This window comes from Nyctereutes procyonoides, unplaced genomic scaffold (assembly GCF_905146905.1).
Source record: "Nyctereutes procyonoides isolate TBG_1078 unplaced genomic scaffold, NYPRO_anot_genome, whole genome shotgun sequence".
Lineage (NCBI taxonomy): Eukaryota > Metazoa > Chordata > Mammalia > Carnivora > Canidae > Nyctereutes > Nyctereutes procyonoides.
The window spans coordinates 36629212-36656336 of NW_026575140.1; the positions used below are offsets into that span (position 1 = coordinate 36629212).

A 27125-nucleotide genomic window follows, 5' to 3' on the forward strand; every position below is an offset into this window, starting at 1 on the left:
AACTTGATTAGATCCTGGATCAAAAAAATCTATAAAAGAGATATTGGGACAACTATGCAATTTTGAGTATGAACCACATATTAGATATCACTGAATGTTATTTTTCTTGTAAAAAAATGTGTGGGGGGTGTGTAGTATGCACGCACATGTACACATAGCTTGCCATTGTACCACAGGAGGAGAACAAAAAACTAAAGGGAATTTACATAAAAGATAAAGAAACAAGATAAAAACCGAGGACTAATATGTAATATCGATTGGTTTTACTCTGAAACATGACCCAACCAGTAGAGAATCACTGGGACACCCCAGAGCCTAGAGGGTGCTATATTCCCGGGTACTTCAAATAAGAATGCAACCGGCTTAACAAACACTGTAGAACAATACAAAGTTTTAACAAAGCAGAGTGTACTGTACTTCATTTTTAAGTGATTACACAGGTTTCAACTGGCCAGTTAAATTTAGCAATTAATAACCATCATCAAATATTGTCTCACACTAATCATATTCAAATCAAGGAAGTAATTTTTTTTTCTTTGTTCACGGTATTTTCAATTCATGGGTAGAAAACAGGATGTGATAAGGCACATTTCAGAGTCACAGAAGCCTAAGTTCAAATCTCAAGCTACTTGACTTGGGCCTCCCTCATTTTCTCTGCATCTAAGTGGAGGGATGCTATGGCTTGGAGTGTCCCTTTCCCTCCCCCAAATTCATAGTTGAAGTTCTGGCCCTAGCACCTCAGGGTGTGACCTTACTTAGAGATGGGATCTTTACAGAGGTAACTAAGTTACAATGATGTCATTAGGGTGGATCCTAATCCAATGTGACAAGTGACCCTCTAAAAGGGGATATTTGGACATAGAGACACACATATAGGATGTACAGAATGGACACCATGTTCACATGAGGACCACTATCTTCAGCCAGGAAGAGAAACATGGAACATCTCCCTTACAACCTTCAGAAGGAACCGTCCTGCATCATTTTGGTCTTGGACTTGTAGGCACCAGAGTTGTAAGATAATATGTTTTTGCTGTTGAAGCCACTGACTTTGCAATATTTTGTTACAGCAGCCTTAGCAAGCAGGGGCAACAGTACCTGCCCTAGAAACTTCAAATCTGGGGGAGTAAGACAAGGAAAGCAAAAGGGAATGAAGAGAATGTGATTAAAGGGTAATTCTTAATTCTGAATGACTGTAAAGAGAAATAACTCTAAGGCAATTTTCAGCAACAAAGAAAATCATACACACACACATACACACACACATATGTATCTATACCTAAATAATTGAAAGAAAATGAAAAAAAGATAATTAAAAGGAAATATACCCAAATGGTAATAACATTTGGGTAGGTAATGGATTATGGGTGATTTTCTCCCTTTTCCCCAAATTTTGGGTAGTTTCAAACATCAGTAGTAAAAACAAACCCATAGACTTAGAAAAAGGAGCTAAAGGATTTATGCAAATGTTAAAATACTTGAGTTTTTCAATTTTTTCCTTTTTTACTGAACAACTTCTATAGATCAAGCCCCAAGTTGGGCATTAGGAATATGAAAATAAACAGAATGCCCCTGCCTCAGTTTCACTGTCAAGGTTCTATATAAGGCTATGCTTATCCTCTACACCTCTCCAAATGCATATAGGAGTGTAGTATTTTCTCCAAATTTTAATCTGTGCAAAATCCTCTAATTCAAAGAGGAAAAGAAAAGTTGCCTCTGGGGTCCAGAGGCCTATAAGCACATCAGAAACTTTTCTTCTAAATGTCATTGTTCAAAAAACCAATCAGCTGTTATTACTTCTCTGATTAACCCCAGTTGTCAAAAACACCACCTGCAGTGAGAATTGAAAGAGGGAGACAAGCTGTCCCCACATCTCATGACCACATCTAGCTAATGCTAGGATCGCCTAACCTGTATGCAGATTCAAGGCTCTGGCACCTCTGAATTCCATCCAGTGTGTTTGCATTTGCTCGTTGGGCCTGTCTGTAAAACTACTATGTAGGAACAACGGTAGTTAACTGCCCCATAAACAATGCTACAAGGCAGAGGATGGACAAGCTTAGATCTTGACTCTCAAAATGGCACTCGGCATGGGCTACATTACTGATGCACATTTGGGGGTCCAAAGGAAACATTAAAGATCACCAGTCTATGAAAAACCTGTCCCTTCTTGCTCACAGCTCTGGGCCCCATCTGTTCCAGAAAACTCAGTTTTCCAAATGTGTGACCTAGAGCCACCAAACCTCTTCTAGATGATGGTCCCAGGAGACCTAGGCCCTCCCAGAATCACTTCTGTTGCCAATGGTTCTACTAAACCCACTCATTTCCTTTTGCTGTTCCCACTGTTGTATACCAAACCCCATCCCCCAACCTCCTCCCCCAATCTTACCAAGCAGTTGACAGGAAGGTCTTTACTACTCACGGAAGTTTTTGCTTAGTAGGTACAGTTGAGACACATAAAAATGAAGGATGGGGGGAAAATGGAGCCTAGAATCCACCAGAACCTATTTTCTCTTCTTTGAGTTACCTCCCTGAGTCTTCTCCACGTTTCCAACTCTCCTCTAACTGATCTGTCCCAGCGGGGCTCAATCTGTTGGTCAGTTTGCTGCTGTGAATCTGTGAAGATGAGTACTAGAAGTGTTAGCTCAGGGAAGGGCAAGTGTAAAAACCTGTTTGGGTGGAGCGGGAAGGAGGGTCATGGTCGAGTCTGTGTGTGCCTTCATGGATCATTTCCCTTTTTTTGCTAAAAGACATATAATGGTATTAAGTCCACATTTTACAGGCACGTTGATTTAGCTGACGGGCAAGATAACAGCTTCTGAGACCAACTTTCGAGGGTTTTGGAATAAACTCTCACTGTATGGAGAAAGTTTATACTTCCTCCATCGATCTCATAGTCCCTCTTCTCCTCGGCAAGTCCCGGGGCGCTGTTCCAATCCCACACTGCTCTGTGCCCAAGCCAAAGCCCCGTTTCCTGCCTCAAAAGGCCCTTTGTTTGGGCCCTCTTTCCAAATCAGCGTATCCTGAGCTTGAACCCTCTTGCTTTTGAGAGCTCCGATGCCTTGGCAGCAGAAGGCCTTGCCAGCAGGTTTGTAGTCCTAACAGCTTTCAAAAACCTCAATGTGAGGGCACGTCTATAGCTAAGGAACTCTTTTCATGGGAGGGCGGGGGGAGAGAGGGAGTATTATTTTAAGAGTTGCAAAAACAACTTCAAATTGACTCTTTAGTCTTTAATTGCTACCAGAAGACTGAGAACTTCTTGTTCTCTTGTATTTAATTAAGATGATAGTTTTAATCAACTTTAAATGATATTGGTTAATATGCTCAGCTTAATCTCTCAGGCAAGTTTTGCCTCAGAACACTGGAATGCATTAAAGATGAATTCCCAGCGCGCGCTCTCCCAACTGGAAAACACCTTCCTTCAGCTTCGGGGTGAGCATGCCCGTGGAAAAGGAGCTACATCTGTGCAGCTGCCAGAGGATTCTCTGGAAGGACTCCAAAGCTCCTTTTCAAAGATCAGATAAACTACATCTAATCCATACTTTGTATACTACACACGCTATAAATCCAGGTAGCACTCTTACACGCTTATTTGTTCTAAAGCTTGCCAATTATCTGGGACAGATAACAGTTTCCACACAAAAAGTTTAAGGGGCCGGACAGAGATGAATGTGGGAGAGTCTACTGTCTGCCAGGCACCTTCCAATCCTGGGACAACCTCTAAGATACAAATAACTGTCCCCATTTTACAGATGAGGAAACTGAATTTCTGAAAGGTTATGACCCTTGCCTCAAGTTGTGAGCTAGCCAATGGCGGACCAGGATTTGAGCCCAGAGCTGCCCCCAAGACACACATCCTTTTTCTACTGTGCCACACTGCTTCTTAAAGTCTAATACTTCAGGCAAGAGTTAAGTGCGAGGAACTTGTCTGATGAATCTCTTCATCTCTCCCCTTATGTTAAATCCTGTGACAGGATTCAGCCATTCAATAGAGTCAAGATTCCCAACTAACTAAAGCACTATGCTAGGTGTCAATATGAAATCTATCCTCCTCTAATTTTAACCCAGCATCAGCTATGTTTGGTAGTATCATTATTAGTACCATTATTAATATTAATGTTTTATCATTAAAAGCTCCAGAATGGTCATGAGGTGTCATTCAACAAATCTTTTTTTTTTTCAAGATTTTATTTATTCATGAGAGACACAGAGAGAGACACAGAGGGAGAAGCAGCTTCCCCGTGGGGAGCCTGATGCAGGACTCCATCCCAGGACCCCAGGATCACGACCTGAACTGAAGAAAGATGTTCAACCACTGAGCCACCCAGGCGTCCCCAGGTGCAGTCTTTTATGTTTTATGACCTCAGCAGATCCTAAGTTGACCATCCAATTCAACTGCCCCATTATTTAGGTGAGGAATATTAGACCAACAGAGCATAAGTATTCTGCCTAAGGTCACTAACTAGTGTCAGAGCTGAGATGACTTGCGATGAGGGTGGGGGGTGAAAGTACCCCAAGGTAGGTGTAGTGAGGGAGTGGGCTGAGCAGACACCAGCCATCAGAATGGATACTTTCCCACAGGCAGAGAGGAAGGGGAGGGTGCTTTAAAGAGGGAAGACATAATAAAAGCCCAGAAGGCAGACATCTGTGGGGTGTATCTAGAAAACAGTGAGAGAATATATGGCTGAAGGTGGATGTCACTAAGAATACCTGCACATTCAAAATAAGGCTGGTGGGAACTAGAAACTTAAACAGTAGATGCCTCTGGGGATTCGAATTTAGAGGGCTAATGGATGAGAGGGTTATTCCCTTATAGCATAATCGTATTTTTGGAATTTTTTTTTTTTTACCATAGAACATATTACTATGTTTTGGGATGTTGTGTTAAGGTTTAAAAGGCTTTGCAGATTACTGACACATGGGGCCAATATCTGGTTTGCAGAATAATCAAAAAAAGCATCCAGGGATGCTTTAAAATATGGTTACTAAATAAGTAAGCAAAATATGGTACTTACTGGATTTAAACTTGAATTTGCACACGGTAAGGGTTTTATTTCTTCTGGATTTTGCCCATTTTCCAAAAACAGTTAACTTCTCTTAGCCTAGTTTTCCTATCCATAAGATAAAGGTAGGCAGGGGAAAAACCCTTGATGTTTGGGCCCTCCCACCTCCTGCATTCTAAGATTTTTCTAAAGCATAGTTATAAGGACTAGTCAGAGCCAAGACAGAACCACTCTGCTGGCATAAGGCCTTATTTGACAACAGTGCCCAACAGCATTCTCTCAATTCACCATCCAAACAACTGTGATATGACTGTGTTCAGCCTCCCAAATCAATCTGCTACCTCTGTGCAATGTCCACGTTGTACTTCTAGAGTTGTATCTACCAGTGTCCACTCTAGAAGACTCACGGGCAGGGACCACATGCAATTCATCATTAGATCTTGACACCAAGCACGGTACCTGGCATGTTAAAGATGCTCAAGGAATATTTGTTGAAATGACACATCATGACCATTTATTCTGGAGCTTTTAATGATAAAGCTTATTAATATTATTAATAATGGTACTAATTACTAAAGAACACAGTATCAAACATAGCTGATACTGGGTTAAAATTAGAGGATAGATTTCATATTGATATAACCTTTAAGGCAACGGTTACAGATAGAGAAAGTTACCTGGCGAAGGTAACCCTAGGACATAAATGCAGATTTCGTATCCCCAGTTTGGGCAACTTTCCTCTGTAGAAGGCTTCTGCTCTCTTCATGCAAAACCGTACCTAAAGCAGGACCAGATGAGAAAAATCTCATTCTAAAAACAGCCCGAGCTTTTAAGGTAAGTTAAATTTTTCTTTCTTTCTTTCTTTTCTTTTCTTTTTCTTTTCTTTTTCTTTTTTAAAGGAAGCTATCATCATTAGTACAAATTCATTCTGTCGACCAAGTTCAAAACACTGTACAAATGCAAAATTGAACTCAAAATATCTAGCTGATTTAATTTCATTACTCCATTCTCTCAAGTTAGTTAGTACTTGATGATGGGCTGTTACAGATTCTAGCCACAAAGGCTTTTTTTTTTTCCATTTCATCACACTCCCTTGCAGGAAGTCCATACTAAGTAATCCACTATTAGGCTTTATAATTATACTTAATAATAACGTAGCTATTTATAGAAAGAAGACTGTACTCTGCCAATGGTTACCTTACCATGTGGTAGTAGAGGCAGCAAAAGTGTTGTTTTTCTTCTTGCTTCTTGTCTCTATTTTCTAAAATAACTTTTTGTTGACATCTTTAATTTTTTTGAATGCATCTTTCTTTAAAAAAAATTTTTTTTAATTTACATTCAATCTAGTTAACACATAGTGTAGTATTAGTTACTGGGGTAGAATTTAGTGATTCACCAGTTGCATATAACATCTAGTGCTCATTACATCACGTGCCCTCCCTAATGCCCATCACCTAGTTACCCCTTTCCCCTCCTACATCCCCCATTTTCTTTACTTTTTTTAAATAAGTTTTTTTTAAGATTTTATTTATTTATTCATGAGAGACACAGAGAGAGAGAGAGAGACAGGCAGAGACACAGGCAGAGGGAGAAGCAGGCTCAACGCAGGGAGCCTGACGTGGGACTCGATCCCGGGTCTCTAGGATCACGCCCTGGGCTAAAGGCGGCACTAAACCACTGAACCACCCGGGCTGTCCCCCCATTTTCTTTAATAAAAAAATTTTAAACATCTATTATACACCAGGAAGTAATATCCTATTAAGATGGAACTGCACAAAATTGAAAACAAATCAAAATTTTCTACCTAAGAAAGATCAACACAAAGTGCTATGAGGGCCCAAAGAAGGTTTAATTCTGTCCAGAGGAAATCAAGAAAGGCTTCCCAAAAGGGGCTGCATGTGAACTGAATGTGTATTGTGAGGTAAGTAGCACCTATAGAACAGAGAGAAAGAGTGACAGTGGGAAAAGTACCTGGATTGGCCACAGAATGGAGATGTGTGCACAAGGGTATGGAACAGTGGAGAAGGGAATAAAGGAAAAGCAGGAAAGGTTGGCTGGGTTCTGATTTAGAAAGGTCTCAAATATACTTAAAAGTTTATTTGTAGTCAATAAAAGGTTCTAAAAGTCCTGGTCTGCAGAGAAGGACTCATCAGAATTGCAGTTTTAAGAAATGACTCCTGTGGGGCACCTGGGTGGCTCAGTGGTTGAACGTCTGCCTTCAGCTCAGGTTGTGATCCTGGGGTCCTGGGATCACGTCCCATATCAGGCTCCCTGCATGGAGTCTGCTTCTCCCTCTGCCTGTGTCTCTGCCTTTCTCTATGTCTCTCATGAATAAATAAATAAAATCTTAAAAAAAAAAAAAAAGAAATGACTCCTGTATGCTTAATGCATAAAGGAAATATGGGAGAGGAGACACTATCAGCCTAGAAACTAAACCTCTAAAGAAATACATTCAGCCACAGGTATGTGACAGGATGCACCTAAAATGAGAAACAAGGCAAATGGAGAAGAGAGAACAAATTCAGAAAATACAAATACAAAATATATTATATATTCATTGCACAACACAGATATGGCTTTACAGCCAAAAGCATTTTCCTATATATTGTGACACCATAGCCTGTGGTCTCAATAGCCCTAGGAGGTAGGCAGGGAATGTACAGTTCCCCCACTGTATTATTCCTAAAGTAGCAGTGATTTGCCAGGGTCCCCCAGCCAATACAGCAAAGCGGGGAACAGAGCCCAAGATTAGCACAGAGCTGCCCCTAGACTCCATGCTATAAGTTTTTCATTTAATTTTCTATTCAACTTCAAATAATATTAATTATATAATATAATAACATAATATAATAATTTTATTATTATTATTATTATTATTATTATTATTATTTTCCATTCAAGACACCCAGCTGTTTTCTCCATCAACAGACTGTGTGTGTCTCTCTCATCTTCTCACCTGCCCCTCCAGGGCAGGATCTACTTCTTATAATTCTTTGTACCTCTTTCAGCCTTTGCATTTATCTCAATAAATACTGAAGGATAGATAAGACAGAGAGAGTCCCAGGAATGTCTTCATCTGTAGTTTTGGTCAATAGCCAAGAATGCACTTTCCCATTGGTCCTGTGGGTTATTTCCCATCCATCACTGGTCCACAGTAGAGCAACAGCCCTTGCTATGACTCTATGAGCCGAGGTGCCTCCCGGCTGCTTCGCTGCTCTGCATTCTAAGTGCGAAGGATCTGTACAAAATGGGTCTGCGCTAAGTCCTATTTAACTTTTCCATGGGTCTGTGTTTGTCAAAGCTTCATGCCAACTCTGTCAGAAAAAGAAATGCCACAAAACCTCTTTTAGGAAAAGGAGAAAAAGACCTACTTTATACACTTGCTCTCATGCTAATCACACCACCATTCAAATCCCAGATGAATAGGAAACCTACAATAGCCTGGGAAATACACAGAGCCCGTAACCAAAGTGTAGGCTACTTCACTCAAAATGTTGCATTTCCCTGCCTTTTTAACTCCTTTGGAGAAGACTGATGAGAAGAAGCAACAATAGAATGAGAAGTTGCTATCCCTCCCCATTTCAATATCTGTTTCTATATGAAATCAGCAAAATAAAAATAAATAAATAAATAAAAAATCGGCAAAATATCCTTCGGCCATGGCCTGTCCTCGTCTGATGCTCTACAGAACTGGAGCTGAGCTGCTCCCACATATTTCCAGCAAAAGTGGACGCATGGCAGGAGTGACCAGTTCAAAGTAGATTTCAGCAAAGCACCTGCCCTGGAATCTTAGTAAATGATCTCTGCTAGTGATTAACTAGTTGAATTATTAATGCAGTGTGTCACCAAAAGGAGTTAAGACAGGCATTGCTGGCTAAGTTCAGAGAAAACTAAAATGAACTCCAATCTCCTCCTTCACAGGGTTGTTGTGAAATTCAAGTCAGTTAATAATGCCCGTAAAGCCCCTTGCATTACTGCCTGCCAGAGAAAAATACTCAGCAAAATTCATGCCCTTCCCCCTTGCAGCCTGAAGGTTTTGAGTCTAATCTCTGTCCTCCAGGAATTTTACAAAGAAACAGGCAAAACTGAAATGGGCGAAAGGCTTTAAATCCCAAATCACACTTGGAACACTTTACAAGGCCTGATAATTTCATTTTAAAACTTTCTGGCTGGCTTAGTTGCTTCATAAGCTTATTATTGAAAATAGAAGTCAGTACAAAGTCCAATGCCAGTCTTCACTGTTGGAAGAAAGAGCCTAGGTGTTGACTGGTTCTCATCCCAGGCACTCGACCACTTTCCAGCAGCAGAATCCCCAGCAAGCCTGTCGACCCCTCTGAAGGGCAACTGCTTCTTCTGTAAAAACCAGTTACAGCAGTATCTCCTCTTCGGCATTATACAATTTGATGAGATACAAGAATATGCCCTATACCATAGGGCTCAAAAATGCTCTTTTCCTAGCCCTTTTCCAGTTGGCATTTGGACAATGATATCTTGGGTGTAGTGGTATTTGTGCTTTATTAGCTTTCAGGGTTTAGGCAGCTAGAGATCAAAATGAGAGAAACTGAGGCAAAAACGGATATCTACATTCTAGTTTTCAGATGTACACGTTATCATTTGACGGAGCCATTCACTGAAATAGATTATTAACTAATAATCACTGGATTTCATAGCTGAGGCCAACAGAATTGCTGCAAACATCCAATTCAAGGCAAAATCTTTTTTTTTTTTTTCAAAATCTTAATTAAAGGTTCATCAACCATCAATGGCCCTAGGAAAATTAAACCAAAAATCAAGATGGCTATTTCTCCATGGGATTGAAAGCACCCAGTATTTTTAATGTTTTGACCCAAGAAGTATATTTTAATTTTCCAGCCAGCTCCTGAGAATCATGCATTCACCCAATGCCTATGATACAGATCTTCCAGAGCAATGGTTTACTTGTTTGAGTAGAGCCCATCATCCCTCCTGCCTAGTTACAGGAGTCACTCTCCAAAGAGATTTAAGCGTGAAGCCCACTAAACAAAAGACTCTGATGTAAGTTGATAACACCCTTGGAAATATTTTTAAAATCTCAGCCTGCTGGAAATAATTCCCTCTAATCATATTACGTGCAGTTGCTTCAAAAGATAACACTATGTATTTAATCATAACGTCCATCAAGGCCAAGAGCATAGCAAGACAAATGCAATGATGAGAACTAATGTATTAGGTCATTCTTCCCCACAAACCTATGCAGCCCGAACTGACCAAAACAGCTACTTTGGGCAAGTGTCTAATGAAATCTACTGTGTGGCTGACAAGCATTTCTGCCACTTACTGTTAGTGGTTGCCAACTCTACAACAATGTGGGTCATTTGTGGGGAAGAGGCTACCAGTAGAAGTTCTATTTGCCACATTTAATGAAGGTGCTGTGCCCACAGCCACTAACCAGAGAAGCTCACAATTTCTCAGTGTGACCCAAGGGCTATGCAAAACCACAAGGACAGCAGATCAAGTCCATGGTACAAAAAAGGTCACTAATGGAGCAACCCATTACTGCTGCCTGATGTGAGTGATACGGTCTAGTTCAAGTCCCTCTTCCCGTCAGGCCATCTTCCTGTGACCCGGTGTCTTCCTCTCTAAATTCACGGAGTGGCTTATCTCTTCTAGGATGGCCAACCTTTTTACTACCAAAGATACCTACCCCTTCCTTCTTGACCATCAGTGATGTCTGAAAGAGGTCTTCACTTATCAAGTAAACTATATTTTAAGTCATTTCTCTACTTTTGTTAATCAAAGCATAGAAAGTGCCAATCTCATCTCCTGTTTAGTGGAAACAACCGACAAGACCTGAGTGAGCGAACAGATGTCCTTCCACATTTAAGTCACAGCACAGAATGCCAATGCTTTGACTAGTCTAGGCAGGGCCTGATGCTCTGAGTTAGTCTAGACTAGTTGCACACTGGTAAACCTATAGCACATGTTAGCTATTTTTGAAGTACTGAAAATAGGGTAAGATGCCCCATAATTGTTCTAATAAACCTTAACAGGTTCAGAGAGTTCAGGGTGAGAATCCCAAGTCTAATTCATTTTGGGCAAATCGTCATGTGTCACCAATGTGAAAGCAGCATGGAGCAGTGTGGACAAAAGGGGCTTCAGAAGCACCAGAAAGCTGTAGAGCCTGGTGGTGAAGGATGGCCCAACAGGTCACACTGCTTAGGTCTGACCCCCACACTGCAAGTCACTTGCCACAGAAACTCTGAGAAGTGATCTTTTAACGTCTCTGAACCTCATTTCTATAAAATGAAGGTAACAGGGGTGTCTGGGTAGCTCAGTGGTTGAGCAATTGCCTTTGGCTCAGGTAGTGATCCCGAGGTCCTGGGATAGAGTCCCATATGGGGCTCCCCACGGGGCAGCCTGCTTCTCCCTCTGCCTATGTCTCTGCCTCCCTCTCTGTGCCTCTCATGAATAAAAAAAAAAAAAAAAAAGAAAGAAAGAAAAGAAACTACGGTTCCATTTCATGGTCTTAAAAAATATTTAAAACAGATCGTAGGAATATGAAGGTCTTAATATTAATATCTGCACTTTTAACTGTTTTCAAGAGACTGAGGATCCAAGGCTTGTTTTCATGTTGCTGAGGCAGGAATCTGCTAGTGACATCCCCATCTGTGGAAGTATGTTACTCAGCGGGTGAGCGGGTTTAGCTGACCACCCAGCATCTTTTTCTCAATCAGCTTTATTGTTCTCTGCTCACTCATCTTAAACCCAGTGACAGTAGTGAACTGATTAAAAACTTTGCTTCTTTGTGGAAAATGGCTCAAAGAACAAAGCAACACCAGAGTGGTTTCATGAATATGTTAATTCCAAGGACTTTGGTAAAACTTTTGTGTTTTCTCCTTACATATTTTAATTAATCTTAAGATATTTCTAAAATGGCACAGCTGCCACTATGGAAAATAGTTTGGCAGTTTCCTTAAGAAGTTAAACACAGAGTCACCATTCCTAGGTATAGATACCCAAGAGAACTGAAAATGTATGTCCACACACACACAAAAATCTGTAAATGAATGTTCATAGCAGCATTATTCACAGTGGCCAGAAACTGGAAAAAATCCAGACGTCTATAGACTGATAAATGTATAAACTAAATGTGGTATGTCCATACAAGGGAATATTAGTTGGCAGTAAAGCCAAATAAAGTACAGGTACATGCTCAATGAACATGCTATCCATAGGTGATACATTATGGATGAACCTTGCAAACATGATCTCGAGTGAAAGAAGCCATTCACAAAGACCACATATTATATGATTTCACTTACATGAATGTCAAGAACAGGCAACTATGTAGACCCAAAGAGTTGATCAGTGGTTGCTATGGGATGGCAGGACCAGAAGGGGGAATGGAGAGTGATTGCTAACTGGTACGAGTTTCGTTTTGCAGTGATGAAAATGTTCTAAAATCAGTAGTGGTGGGCAGCCGGGGTGGCTCAGCGGTTTAGCGCCGCCTTCAGCCCAGGGTGTGATCCTGGAGACCCGGGATCAAGTCCCATGTCAGGCTCTCTGCAGGGAGCCTGCTTTTCCCTCTACCTGTGTCTCTGCCTCTTTCTCTGTCTCTCATGAATCAATAAATAAAATCTTATAAAATAAAATAAAATAAAGTAAAATAAAATAAAATCAGTAGTGGTGGTGGTTGCCCAACTCTGTAGAATATATCAAAAGCCAGTGAACTGTACTTTTTAAATGGGTGAATTATATGGTGCCTGAATTATATCTCAACAACACTGTTTTTAAAATACCATTACAACTCAAGAAAAATTGTTTCTCTAAACCAGGAGGATTTCCAATGGCCCATTTATTCTAAGGGGCATTTGAGAAACTAAGAAATTCCAGAGTGTGCGTGTGTGTGTGGGGGGGGGGGTTGGTGGTGGAAGAGAACATATAGCTTCATCTGCCTAGTAAGGCCATGACCATGAAGCATTTCAGTAATCCTACAAGATGGATTTCATTAAGCCTTCTATAAACACTGCATTGGAAGTGTTTGTGGAGGGGATGAATGGCAGCACCACTCTTCCGAGGTTCCCACTCAGGAGATCTGGAGCTACCTGTCATCCTTCTTACCCATCCTTCTCTTCTCTGTCTCCAACGCTTACGGTCCAGCTCTGCCTCCCTGTTACTGGTCCCCTCCTCCCTCTCCCGTTTCCCTCTCCCCAAACGCAGCGATCTCGAACACAACTGAGTAGATGAACCCTCTCTTAAAAACTGTTCATGAATATGTTAATTCCAAATGTTGTCCATAAAACTTTTTTTTTCCTTACATATTTCAACTAATGTCACGCTATTTCTAAAATATGGGGCAGCCGCTATGGAAAAACAATTTGGCAGTTCCTCAAAAAAAGTGAAACATGGACTTAGCATATGACCTGGCAATTCCACTCCTAGGTATACACGGTGTTTGGTTTCTATATGACATTTTCCATAATAAAAAGGAAAACGAAAACAAAAATAAAATTTCATTTGCTCGGCTGGTCCTCCAAAATAAAGTTCAAGTTCCTCAGCTGCCTGCCTTTTGCAGCGCCCCCCCCCCGCCCCTTCATAATCTGGCTCCAATCTATCTCACCAGCCTTATCTCCAACATCCTCCACACAATGCAAACACACAAGGCTGTACTCCAGCGTCTCATACTCACCCTTTCCAGATCTGTTCGTGTTTGCATGGCTCAGCACCTGTTGCTCCCTTTGCTGGATTACCCTCTCCCCTCTCCTGGCATGTGAGCTAAGATTTCTCTGGCAGGACCCAGCTCCATGCCTGCCCTCAGGCAAACTTCCCCACTCTTCCCTTTGCTGCTACAGCCCCTTTACCATTCCACATCAGCAACACTTCGTTGATTTAACTATGCAAGTCTGTTTCCCACTGGCCAGCCTGAGAATTCTTAAAGGTCAAGAATCCCTGGGGGCCCAGCACATAGTAGGTGCTCAAGAAACATCCACGGAAGACCAGACTGATACTTGAAAGACAAGTACAAACTTAGACTTAATTAAATAGGCTCTCTAGAAATTACATTGATTGATACCACAAACTAATTTGGGGGCCAGATATAAAGAAACCATCAATGAGAACAGCTTCCTTCGTGTCAATGTAATTATGTATATTATGTGCTTTGGGGATAGGTAAACAGGAACCAAAGCATACTGCTTATTATGACAAGGCGCTTATACTGATTTGCATTTCTCTGCAAAACTCTCTAAGCATATAATTTTGTTAATTTGTGACAAACCTCAAAAACACACTTACCACCAATATTCTGATTGCAACATATACTTTCAAAGCACACAGAAATCAACAAGTTCCTTTCAAAAGCTTCCAACTGAATCGTGTGTATGTTGTTTGGTTTGGTCTGAAATTGGGGAATTTTAATGCAGATTCTAACTTATAAACCTCGGTCTAAAGGAAGGATAGTTCCACAAGGATGTTTGAGAACCTGACCTAGCCTTCTTTTGAATGTTGGCACCGCCAATTAATGAATGACCTTGAGAAAATTATTTAATCTGAGACTCTGTTTCCTCCTCGGTCAAATGAGAATATTTTCTACCTCAAGAGGCTTTTAAAAAGCAAAAACTTTGAAACCTTGGGTTTCTCTTTCTTCTCTCCTGCGATACATCATTGGCAAAAGCGAGTGCCCGTTCAAACTCAAATCAGTCAGCAGGGATCTTTGGTAAGAAGCACTTCTAGAACAAGTGCCGGTTTGAAGAACAGTGGTATCAAGAAACTGCCTCGTCCTTCAAATTTGCCTCATGTATCTCTGGTCTCACCGAACTCTTACCCGACAATCTGGATTAAAAGTTAACTTGTTTGTCTTGTTCTTTTTTAAGTAACACAGCCAAGAGAAAGAAGAGATTATAACTGGACCTTATGGATGGTACCAGTTTCAAACTGCCAAGTAAACAGCACTAGAAAAGCAAAATGGTATAGAGGCAAGACACTGGTAGTAGGCCCTGCTCTTTCAGGATCATGGGACCATCACCACCCAGTTCAGGCTTCGGGCTCCTCATATCAATTCGAGGGCACAGAGTAACATATGGTGACAAGGGTGACAGCAGCTGCCCTTATCTGTTAAGTGGCCAGCACCACGCACCATACCTGGCATAGCCTCACACCCCCACCACGCCCATACTCTCCAGTTTACAAATGAGAAAACAGCGGCCTCAGAGACATTCAGTGACTTGCCTAAGTGCACCTCGCCAATAACAGCAGGCAAGCTCCCCCATCTGTCTGAGTCTAAAGCCTGAGCCCCCACCATCCACTCCAACCTCTTGACCTGCCCCACACAAGAGTGCCCCCCCACACTATGTTCCTGAGTTAAAATATGACCCTGATATTGTTGATAACATCAACTCCAATCTACTTTATTATTCTAAAGATTCCATGAATCTAGGCAGTGAAGAACTATTCCAAAAGCACTTTCTCTATGCTGTTCGCAGAAAGGCTCATTAAACATGCCCCAAGCTGTTGTGCAACGATTTATGTATACCTAGCTCCTCACTGCCCAACACGATCCTTAACACTCATATCTGTGTTGGGGAACCTGGGTGGCTCAATTGGTTAAGTATCCGACTCTTGATTTAAGCGCAGATCATGATCTCGGGGTTGTGAGGTCGAGCCCCATGTCAGGCTCCACACTCAGGGCAGAGTCTGCTTGAGATATCCTTTCCTTCTCCCTCTGCCCCTCCCCCCACTTCCTGTGCTCCTGCATAGGTGCACGCACTCTCAAATAAATAAATAAATCTTAAAAAAAAAAGACTCCTATTTGTGTCCTATAAAATATATTGTACACATTTGGACTCAATAAAATCGAAATGGGAACACCTGGGTGGCTCAGTAGTTGAGCATCTGCCTTAGCTCAGGCCCGGATCCCGGGGTCCTAGGATTGAATCCTGCATCCAGCTCCCTGGAGGGAGCCTGCTCCTCCCTCTACCTATGTCTCTGCCTCTCTCTCTCTCTGTGTCTCTCATGAATAAATAAAATCTTTTTTATAAATAAGTAAATAATTGAAATTAATAAAATGGAAAGAACTAGAAAAGAGAGAGAGTCTTAGCTGCATTAACTGCATTGAAAAGTGAGCAGCAAGACAGATTAAGGGTGACAAGAGCTCTGGAAAACTGAATGATTACTGAACACTGGGGACCTGTAGGCAAGTTCCTTAACCTCTCTAGGCTGCAGTTTCCTTGTCTTTGAAAGGAGTCTGGTACCAATACCAACCACATGGTTGGCCTGAATAATCAGTATGGTAATGAGCACAGCTACTCCCTCCCTAGCTCAAGAAATGCAGACAGGGCCCTGGAGAATGTGTATTTTGGTCATTTTCAATCCGGACTGTTCTTTTCAGCTAGATTTTTCCCTGGGCTGTCAAAAGACACAGATAAGAGTTGACCCTAAGTCAGACAATTTGTCCCAAATCCCTCCCGCCTTTCCTAAGGTGGATGTGTCCTTCTCTTAAAGATGACAATGCCACGTCCCTTTCAAAGGGGAAGAAGAAAGCAACCACCAAAGACTACCAAGGTTCCTGCTTTGTGACTTTCCCAGATGGGGTCAGAAAACCTGCCACTGCTTTTCTTCGGCTAATGGAAAACATTTGCGCTCCCTCTGCCTGGTTTTTTCTTAGGATTCTCTTCACAATTTTTTCCCCTAATATATTTCAGGCAACTTTGCTGCCAAAAAAAAAATGAGAGGATTTCATAGCACCATCAAGGAGTAAGAACACTGGGATGGAAAGGAAAATACTACTATTACTCTGAGTAATAATAGCAACATGATACCTGATAATCATAATAGAATACTTTTTAACTTCCCAGAGCATTTTCAGATTCATGATCAAAGCTGAGCATCACCATACTAGGTCTCTTGCTTCTTTTCTGGATGAGGACACTGAATCCTAAAAAGGTGAAATACTTTTTGCCCAAGTCACACCCAGATCCAAGGGAATCCAAAGCTGGTATTGTTTCCACAATACTTTGCCAGGCTAACTTTGATCTTTTAAAGGCTCTATTCAGAATCTCATTTATTCATTTCACTTTTCACTCAGACACAAATTTTAATATCTCAAAAGAAAATATTTACTGAGCTAACACCTCATTTTTCCAAAGTGATCACTGGGTGGTCAACTTCCACTACACAGAACTCGGTTTAAGACCGAGAAACAAATAAAAATCCCAGCCTCTCAGCAATTAGGAGACACCACCAAGTCCCTTCTCTAAAAATCACCAGAGACCTTCAGGCCTGCACCCAGAAGTAATTTCTCCTTTTGAAAGAATTCTAACAAGCTTCATTATCTTTGCTGAAAGACAGGTGTGCTGGCCCCAAACCGGGTGGCGGGGGCCGGGGCGAGGTGGGGGGGGGGGACGTGGAGGCAGGAACAAACCCTAACAATGTGAAAAGAGCCAGAACATTCAGTCCAGGGACAAAAAGCCTCAGGACATAGCCAATTGCCCTTAAGACGCCAGCTGTTAAACAACATAGCAATTCTCTGATTGGCCTGATGAGAATCACCAGAAGCTTATGAAATCCAGAATCCCAGGCCCTGACCCAAAGCCTGCTGAATTTGAATCTCCTGAGAAGGAGCCTGAGAATCTCTATTTCACTCTAGATGGGTTTCTTAAAATGTTGAAATAGTAGAAATCCCCCCAAGTAAGTTATGACTCCTCAAATACTATGTACTGGTTGAACTGACACAGTAGGTAGGGTGTCTCCATAAATACAACTGCCTACACAGAGCAGAAGTCCTTGACTATGGTCTCATTAGCATCATGATGTGACCACCTGGGCTTGCGAGCCCAAACCACACAAGATGACAAAAGTTAAGAATCGAAAATTGACAGGAAATCACAAAGGGCTAAACGTGGGAAAGTCTCCCACCAGAGACAGCTATACCCCCATGGTATATCTCAAGTAAGAGAGGAAGCTGGGGAAGAAGGAGCTAAGCGGGGGCGGGAGGGCGGGGAAGAAAAACCCAAACCCAAAACCTAAAACAAAAAGACTTTAGGCCTTTCGGACGATGAGGAAATAGAAGTTTGCAGCCATTCTGGAAAAGTCAGCATGGCTTACTGATCCTTCTGTAGGCCAAGCCATGCAAGGTGCTTGGCTGGACAGTTTACCAGTTACTGAATGAAAATCTGTTTCTGCATTCTGTGGTTCACAGGGTAGATTAAATTATCAAAACTGAGTTATTAAAAACACATATTTAGTGAATATAACAAAAGACTAATAAAAAGGGGGAAAGTTACCTGTTGGGCTTGTTTGTTTGTGGTTACAGGTGAACTTTGAACAACACAGATTTGAACCACACGGGTCCACTCACACAGATTTTTTTCGATAAAATACAGCAGTATTATAAATGCTTATTCTCTTCCCTAGGATTTGTCTAAGAATGTTTTCTTTTCTCGAGCTCACTTTATTGTAAGAACAGTTTCTAATACATACAACATACAAAATACGTGGTAAATTGATGTTTACGTTATCAACAAGGCTTCTGGTCAACGGCAGGCTCTTAGGTTTTTGGGAAGTCAGAAGTCATATGCATTGTTCAATGATCAACTGTACTATACATTTCAAGAGGCAGGTTAAAGGACACATCAGGCCAAGGAAAAATCTAGCTAGTTTCTTAGCATATTGGGTTAACTTTAGTAAGAGCATTTACTTTCCCTCCAGAATGAATACCAATATAAGCTAATTGTCAGCATTAATTCTTTGGTCAAAAAAAAAAAATCTAACAATCATGATGAATAGTCTAACAGAAGGAATGATGGAATGACTGGGTTTCTACATCACAGGATGTCTACCAGCACAGAATCATAAAGCTGTTAGTGCCAGAAGAGGTCTAAGAAGATGATTGTGTACCTTCCCTCTATTGCAATAATAATAATAATAACCCAGGCCCAGAAAAGTCCAGCAAATTTCTTCAAAGTTATGCAGTGACAAAGTGGCACTCCAAGGCCAGAACTCCCGTTTGTAAGCTCATCACTTTTGCGGTGACTCACGGAGGTAATGTACAATGAAGAGCTAAGCAAAGTGCATGCATAAGGGAGACACTCAACAAACGTGTCATTCCTCTCTGCCAGAAATCTGTCACAGAATGCTGGGTGGCAGCTTTACACATTAGATGTGATCCTGCCCAACCAGTCATTTTACCAATGGAAAAAAAAAAAAAAAAAAGACTCAGATCCACAGAAAACCAACTGGTCCACAAGCACACCACCAGATGGTGGCATTGGTCAACCTGGAACCTGAAGCTTCTGGCTATAAGAGTCCTGTTCTCTTCACTATACCACACTGCCTCTCTTCCACAGTGAAAAGTGAGTAATTTAACAATAACACAAGATGATGTTATGTAGCCCATATACGGAACCAGTTCTAGGATTTTATCCATTTAACTGAAAATCAGAAAAGGCCAAGAAGGGGACCCCTGGGTGGTTCAGCAGTTTAGCACCTGCCTTCAGCCCAGGGAGTGGTCCTGGAGTCCCGGGATGGAGCCTGCTTCTCCCTCTGCCTATGGCTCTGCCCCTCTCTCTCTCTTTCTCTGTGTGTCTCTCATGAATGAATAAATAAAATATTTAAAAAAAGAAAGAAAGGCCAAGAACATTCTAGAACCACTAAATTACACAGCATGGATGCTGAGCATCCAAATTCTAATTTTTTTACCTGCCTGAACTTCTTTCCCTGTTTCATCATATTCTACCCATTGACTGTCTTTCCTGGTTGGGAATGGCACATGAGTCCGGCCTTTCAGACTGAAGCACCTGCTTCTTCAAATACCTCCCACCCCTCTTGGTATAAGTTCAGCTCACCTACCTTCTGGTATCAAAAACCAAATGAGGAACAGTTTTTTTGAACACAAGAACCTTCCCTAAAGAGGGCTTAGGGTACACTGTGAAGACCAGTTGGCTCAAGACGTCTGCTTAGTTTTAGGGGCTGCCTTCTCAGCTAGAGTCAAAATGAATGGAAATCATCCGTCTTCAATTTACTGGGCAAATGTGACATTCTCCTATTTGAAGGGCAGCTCTATGGTCTTCACTGTATTATTACTGAATATTAATTTCATGGTCTCATCTACCTATGATCCTGAGACATGATATACAAAGATAACCACAAAACCTTCTTAAAGGGCTTCAGGTTATAAATCCGTTGCATTTATTTGCCCAAGTCTTGACAGATTAAAAACAAACCTTTCACATCCAAGACTTTTTCTGATCCCTACAGCAACAGAGCGAAGTGGTCATTCTGCTAACCGTTTTGCAGATGAGCTAACTGAACCCAAAGGATGAAGGACCTTGAGCAAAGTCCACACAGGAAAAGCTGGACCTGCCTAAAACTGCTTAGCCCTCCAAGTGCAAGGGTTGGAAGGAGGCACTCGGTAAATATCTGGGATGAGCGACAGGAAAGAGGGAAAGCAGGGACATAGAAGCTCAGCTCGGGTTTACCAAATCCCTGCATTTTGCTACAGCCATGTACTGCCGGTGTTCTTTCTATGGAACTGCTGGCCCATGGGGTAAAACAGTGCCCTCAAAAATCTGTGCATTACTTAGTCTCAGAACCAGTTCCAAATCCAAACAACACTGTGGAGCAACAAGACCATATCACTGACCAGGAGAGTTCAACCACCTTTATCCATTTGCTTTGGCGCAAATGGGTAACTTGGAAATGCAGAGAGGCAGGGCCTTCTGCAAACAGCCTCGGGATTTTCTGATAAGAATCTTGAGTTTGAAAGGGAGATGGACTCCAGTCCTGCTCACTGAGAATGAGGCATCGACCCAAATCCCAAATCGACTTCAGGGTGCATCTCAGGGCCTCCCCTCTCTGACACATGGTTTTCTCACCTATGAAATGGAGATAATCTCTTCATAAAGATTATAGCAAAGAGAACACACATTTATATTAAGAAGGGGCTAAAAGAGCTTAGAAAGACAGTAGATGCTCCTCCCTTCTTGCCTGGGAACATCCTCTGCTGCTCTCCTGTCACCTGGTACACCAGAACCAATGCATACTATGGAGGCGGTACATACTATGTAATTGAAAGGAAAACAAAATCGGTTTCAAAAGGAATGTCACACAAAGATTCTTAACTGTATTTATAAAAGCAATTAGTTGGCAAAGACAGCTGTTCATCAGGAGGTAAACTCCCTTCGGTGTTCTCGGTCACCAGATTCCTTGGGCATTCAAACAAGAGTGGACTTTTATTTTTTGCTAAGAATTTAACATTCCAAGAAGGTACATGAAACAAGTTCAACTGCCTGCATATTTCCACTCACATAACACTTAATGCAGCACATCAGCTTTTATTTTTTCCAGATACAAGGGAGATGAAGCTTGGTATATATTTCTGTGAGAGAATAAACAGAAAACTATGTTTCTCTTTTTTAATATATTAGTGCCCTGTAATCCAGACCATATGATCAATAAACTGTATAAAAATTAAATCATACTGACAGTGTTAGGCAAAAAGTGAACCAAGAAGAAACAGTTTTTTGAGACTGTTGTATAGGAGATATTAAAATCACATGTCGTGTTATTAATTTTCTTTTGGAAACCAAACAGAGTTCTTCTGCATATATTTCTCAAGTATTTACCTTACAGTTTTTCCTACTAAAGGCAAGTTAGGCATTAAATTAGTGATGTTGTTTTTTTGGTCTATGCATAGAGAAGACACTGATAATAAGTTACTTGGAAAATGACTTTGTTGACTTTTTTTTTAATGGCAAGGATATACCCCTAAAAGAGATAGCTATAACGTGCATCATAATAAAATGCAGGGTCCAGTTACCACCTTTTTGAGGTAAACAGAATCATTTATTCAAACAGACCAACAGTGAGTAAATGTAATAAATAGCTAGGGGGGGATAGAATGTCAGTTTTCAGGGGAAACAGAGGGAGAGTGGGGGCAGATGACCTGAAGTGTGCAAACATAAACGTTACTTGCACCTTCAATGCACAACAGTGTCCCTGGCTAAACTATAGCTGATAGGTGTGTCCTCCTGCAAATTCCTTCACACTTCTTTTCCCATTAATAAGAATGCACCATCTCTCGGGACTTCCTTCTGAAATCAGAAGAGTGGAAGAGGGGAGGAGAACAATGAAACTGTACAAAGGCTGTCAGGCGTGTTCTAGATTTGCTTTCCTAATCACAAAGTAGGAGGTAGGAGGGTACTCAGCACAGGCCTGGCCGGGAAGAGTTTACCTTACCACCAACAAAACACACCAGTAAACACTGGGAAGCTCCAGACAAGTTTACAGCAAACAGCTTCAATGTGTTTAGTGTTCTCCTTGTACTCCCCCAGGACCAGGGAGGGCCTTTTAAAAATTCAATAGCTTGGCAGCAGACTTTAAATACTAATCTTCCCACTGTGCAGGATAATAAGCCAGCGGCCCACAGGAAGGCAGGCCCCCCAGTGACAATTCCTTTACATAGCATCTTAATGTCCCATTTCTACGGAGAGGTGGGAGGGGGATTTGCCACCTGAACTAGTCACCTCTTCCCTTCCACAGAGCACAACTTCACCCACAGCTGTCTCTCTGCACCCAAAGGGGACCATTCCTACCTTTTTAATAATAATTCTAAGCGTCCCATCTTCCTTTGACTCCCAAACTTACTATGGACAGTGCAGCCGAGGGCAGAGGGACCTCAGTGAGGACCCTGCTGCAGAAAGACTCAAGAGGTACAAGAGGAGGGTACCCTCGAGCCCCCTACGTCGTCTCGGGTTGGCACAATCTGCAGGGACGAATCCATTTCAAAGGGGACTTAGGTCTCCATGCAGGAGTCTATTTTAAGGGAACTGAATTGGGAACACAGATGTTTCTTCAGTTAGCAGAGTTGGCAAAACAGCTCCTGGACCTAATCCGAGTTCTTAATGCAGGAAGGGGCCTTAGGAGAGCATCTAATTCAAGCCACTCACTCAACTGATGAGGAAACCGAGGCCCAGGAGGCAAGGAGGTGCACACCCTGCAAGCGGCAGAGTAGCAGGGCTCTAGAGGAGAAGTCCTGGGCGCTTTCCATTACACCATGAATCGCTTAAAAAATAATAATAACAATTCTACTCTGACTTCAACCTTGGAACTCCCGTAGATTCGTGTCAATAGCTTCCCCGCCCCGGGCAAGCTCATAAATGCTCCTCACGCCCCAGCCCCCCCCCTTTTTTTTAGAGCCCACCGGTTCTTCGGACGGGGGCATGCAACTAGTTTGGAAAAAGTTTCTGAGACCGCAGTTAATCGTGCGCCCCAGGCACGACCCTGATCTTGGGCTTCCAGTCGCAGCGCCTCAGTTTCCCAATCGGTGAAATGGGGCTCCTCGTCCATCCCGCACGGAGTCGGGCCGAGGGCTGCTAGAAACTACGTCCGAGACGCCGCCTACCACCGGCACACAGTAGGCGCCTAGCGCCGGCATCAGGGCGCACCTTCCAGCCCGCCACCTGCGGGGGGAGCCGGGGAAAGCCTAGCTGCAGCCCGGCCGGGCCGAGGCGGCGGGAGCGGAAGGCTGGGGTGTTTACGCACAGCAGGCAGCGGCCCGGCGCCCCGGGAGGTCCTCGCGGGCAGCGAGCTCCGCGCCGCCCCGGGTCACGGTTCCGCCCCCCGCACCTTCCGCGGGACCTTGCAGCGGGGCCGCGCGCCGGTGGCCCGGGGGAGCCTGAGCGCGCCCCCCCCCCCCACGCCCGCTCCCAGGCCTGCGGAAGGGCGGGCGCCGGGGCCGGAGCTGGGGCTGGAGCCGGAGCTGGAGCTGGAGCTGGAGCTGGAGCTGGGGCCGGAGCTGGGGCTGGAGCTGGGGCCGGAGCTGGAGCTGGGGCTGGGGCTGCAGCTGGAGCTGGGGCCGGAGCTGGGGCTGGGCCGGGCTGGAGCTGGGGCCGGAGCTGGGGCTGGGGCTCGGGGTGGGGGGTGGGGGTCGGGGGAGAGCTCACCCATAAAGAGGCAGAAGAGGTCGAGGCAGATGAGCAGCATCCGCTTGCTGCCGCCCTTCCTCGGGTTGTTGTTGAGCGCCGGGCTGCCGCCGTTCTTGCTCTCCGGGGCGATCGCCTTGTCGTACTTGTAGTTCTGCATGGCGCTGGCTGCGGCGCGAGCCTCGGGCCCCGCGAGGACGCCCGGCGGCGGCAGCCACACACCCGCGCGTCCGGCCCGGCCCGCCTCCCGGCCGCGGCTGCTCGGGCTGCTCGGGGGCGCTCCCCGCCGCTCCTCCGCGCTGCGCCGGCGGCCCCCGGGGCGTGCGCGGGGCCGGGGAGCGGGGACTCGCTGGGGGCGCGGGGGGCGCGGGGCGGGCGGCGGGCGAGCGCTCGGCCACCTTCCTCGGCGGCCGCGCACTTAATGAATGGGGAGCTGCTGCGAGCCCGGCCGCCGCGGAGCGCCTGCCCCAGCTCCCAGTTTGTTCTCCTCCCTCTTCCTCCTGCTGCTGCTGCTTGCTGCTGCTGCCCGCCGCGGCTGCTGTTGTTGTGGTCGCCTGGGTTTGTTTCTGCACTTTTATTGCACGAGGTCCTCTTAAAAAGAGAGAGACAGAGAGACAGAGGGAAAGAGAGGGACCTCCTTACTTGGCTCCGAGGAGATCCCGAAAGCACAGCCCCTTCCTTAAGCAGCCTAAGACGTAGGATAATTAAGGCCACATTTTTCCCCCACCCCCTTCCAAAAAAAAAAAAAAAATCCTAAAAGGAAAAGTTACTCTCAAACCAGAGAATCCGGGAGCCCCTAGCGTTCAGAAACACCAAGTTGTCCCAGAAGGAAAACTATGTAAATAAAAAGAAACCTTTTCTTGCTGGCCTTGGGGTCGGACCAAAGTGGAGGCTGGAGACCGAGCATGCATTTCTCCTCCCTTACAGATCTGGGGCTTTCGAGTATTTATTTCGCTTTGAACCGTATTATCCTGAAAATACCTCGGGAAACGCCCAGCACCAGATTCTGAGGATGTGAACTTGAGACACACACGCTGGAGGCAGACCCTGTGGATTTGAATCCTGGCTGTGGCTCTGTGCCTCAGTTTCCCTATATGTAAATGGAGATATTGGGATATACTCTTTCTCCCAAATACAGTAGTTGTGAAAACTAAGTTAGTTAATCCATGTGAGCATCTAGACCTTGAGACACATACTCTGGAGCCAGACCCTGTAGATTTGAATCCTGGCTGTGGCTCTGTGCCTCAGTTTCCCTATATGTAAATGGAGATACCGGGATATACTCTTTCTCCCAAATATAGTAGTTGTGAAAACTGAGTTCGTTAATCCATGTGAGCAACTAGAACGGTGCCAGGCACATAGAAGTGCTATATATAAGGGTGAACCGTGAACTTTATTCCTGTTTCTGAGGTGAAGGCCTCCCAAGCCCTCAAGCCTCTCTGCTGGTTGAGCTGGCCTTAAGTCTGCATGTACCACTATGGGGGAGTGGAGGGTCGGGGGAAGTCCAGCCCAGCAGGAGGGCTCTCTGGAGGCATCCTCTTTAGCTTGGCTTCTGGGACAAACTAATGCTTTGCTTTGGAGGCTGTAGTATTATTTCACGTTATTTTATGTGAGTTCATCCTTCTTCCAGATAGAATGCCATATAAGTATCCCCAGGACATGGGTCTTCCGCTACATCTTCTATAGTGCTTACCAGAGAACTGGGCAGACAGTTGACGATAAATGGGTATTTATTCCAGGTGTCTCTTTTTGTGAATCCAGAAATAGAAATAGTTGTAGCTTTTTGATACATTTACACTGACTCGTTATGGGGTTCAGTAGCCCCCATATCCAGCCACCATCAACCACTTGGCCTTTCTGGGACAGTCCTTTGGCACTTCACACCCCTGCCCTCCTACTCCCTCTGGTTATGATGCACCTCTATCCCTTCTCTAGCTGGCAAAATGCTTCTCTTGCTCTAGAGTCCCCTGAAATGTCATCTTCCCTCTGAGCCCTTCCTTGACCCTCAGACAGAATTAACTTCACCTTCAATGCTTTGTTTATAACAGGCTTGTGGCACTGATCACAGTCTGATTTGGTGTTATAGTTAGTAAAACTAGTCAGCTCTATGGATTTTCAGCTCCACGGCCTCTCCTCAGTACCCGGCACAGGGTTTGGTGTCTGCTGAACTAAGTTCAAGTCCAGGCTGTGCAACAAATCCGGCTGGCAAAGAGAGGCAAAATTGCTGTCTTCTGGAATCTCCAAGACAGTTTTGGAGCGGGGAGCATCCAGGTGCCTGTCAAACACAGTATTCTCAATTTTAATAGCAGCAGGTAAAAGCCAGGATAACTAAGAATAAATTCCTTAGATAGCTTTTCAGTGAGAAACACCTCTCGAAATGTTAAAATAGCAGAAACAATGCAATGTGATTATTGACATTTTGAAAGGAATTCAGGGATTCTAGTGTCTTTCTCTTGCCCACCCAACCTTCTTTGTAATTAGTATAATCATCCTTGAAGTTCTAAGTCACCAAACTGTATCTCTGGGACTCCAACCTAAAAGTCAATGCAAATCTTCTGGAAACTGCAGATGCCTCTCCTTTCATTGCTCCCTCCTCCTTGGCACCTGTGTCACCCAGGTGGCTGATTTTAGGACATTCTATACTACTCTGTTGTATTATTTGAATTTTAGAGTTACTTCCCTTTACATTTCCTGTCTGCTTTTCCTTATCTGTGAAATGACTTTTATTAATTTAAGAATAAACATTTTAAAAGCCAGGCTTTTACTGTAGCTAAATGGTATTACAACTCCTCAGTCTTGTTGGTCTCTAAAGTCACTGGGTAACATTGTTAACTTTCACTGGCACTAGATTGAATGCTAGGAACCAAATATTCAGGTCCTTCCGATTGAACTCAGCCACTTACTAAGAAGGCTAAAAGTCTGGTGTTCCAGGAGCAGATAAGAGGGAAAATTAATGGATGTTTAAGTAAGTTTTATATTTCCATTTACAGAGCTCTGTGGGCTATTTTTTTTTCATAACAAAAAGATTATAGTGTTAATTGATGCATATAGTTGTATGCAAACAAGTATTATATTTGGATTAATCTTCAAGGGAAGAGAATACTATAGATACTCATTAAAAATGACTTGAACAAGTCATAAGCACAGTGTCAATATCATTCTTTAGGTAACTGAAAGTCAAACCACCTAACCAGACCCATAAACCTGAAAGCCTCTTTGCTTTAAC

General features: G+C 43.4%; 1 protein-coding gene across 1 annotated transcript in view; it reads right to left on the reverse strand.

Moving 5' to 3' along the window:
• PLPP3 (phospholipid phosphatase 3) overlaps positions 1-24407 on the reverse strand; it is an 82174-nt gene extending 57767 nt beyond the window's left edge. The window contains exon 1 of the mRNA XM_055305404.1: positions 23921-24407. Within this exon, the coding sequence (XP_055161379.1) occupies positions 23921-24059 (139 nt within the window). The 5' untranslated portion in view covers positions 24060-24407. The remainder of the gene's footprint in view (positions 1-23920) is intronic.
• Positions 24408-27125: the final 2718 nt, after the last annotated feature.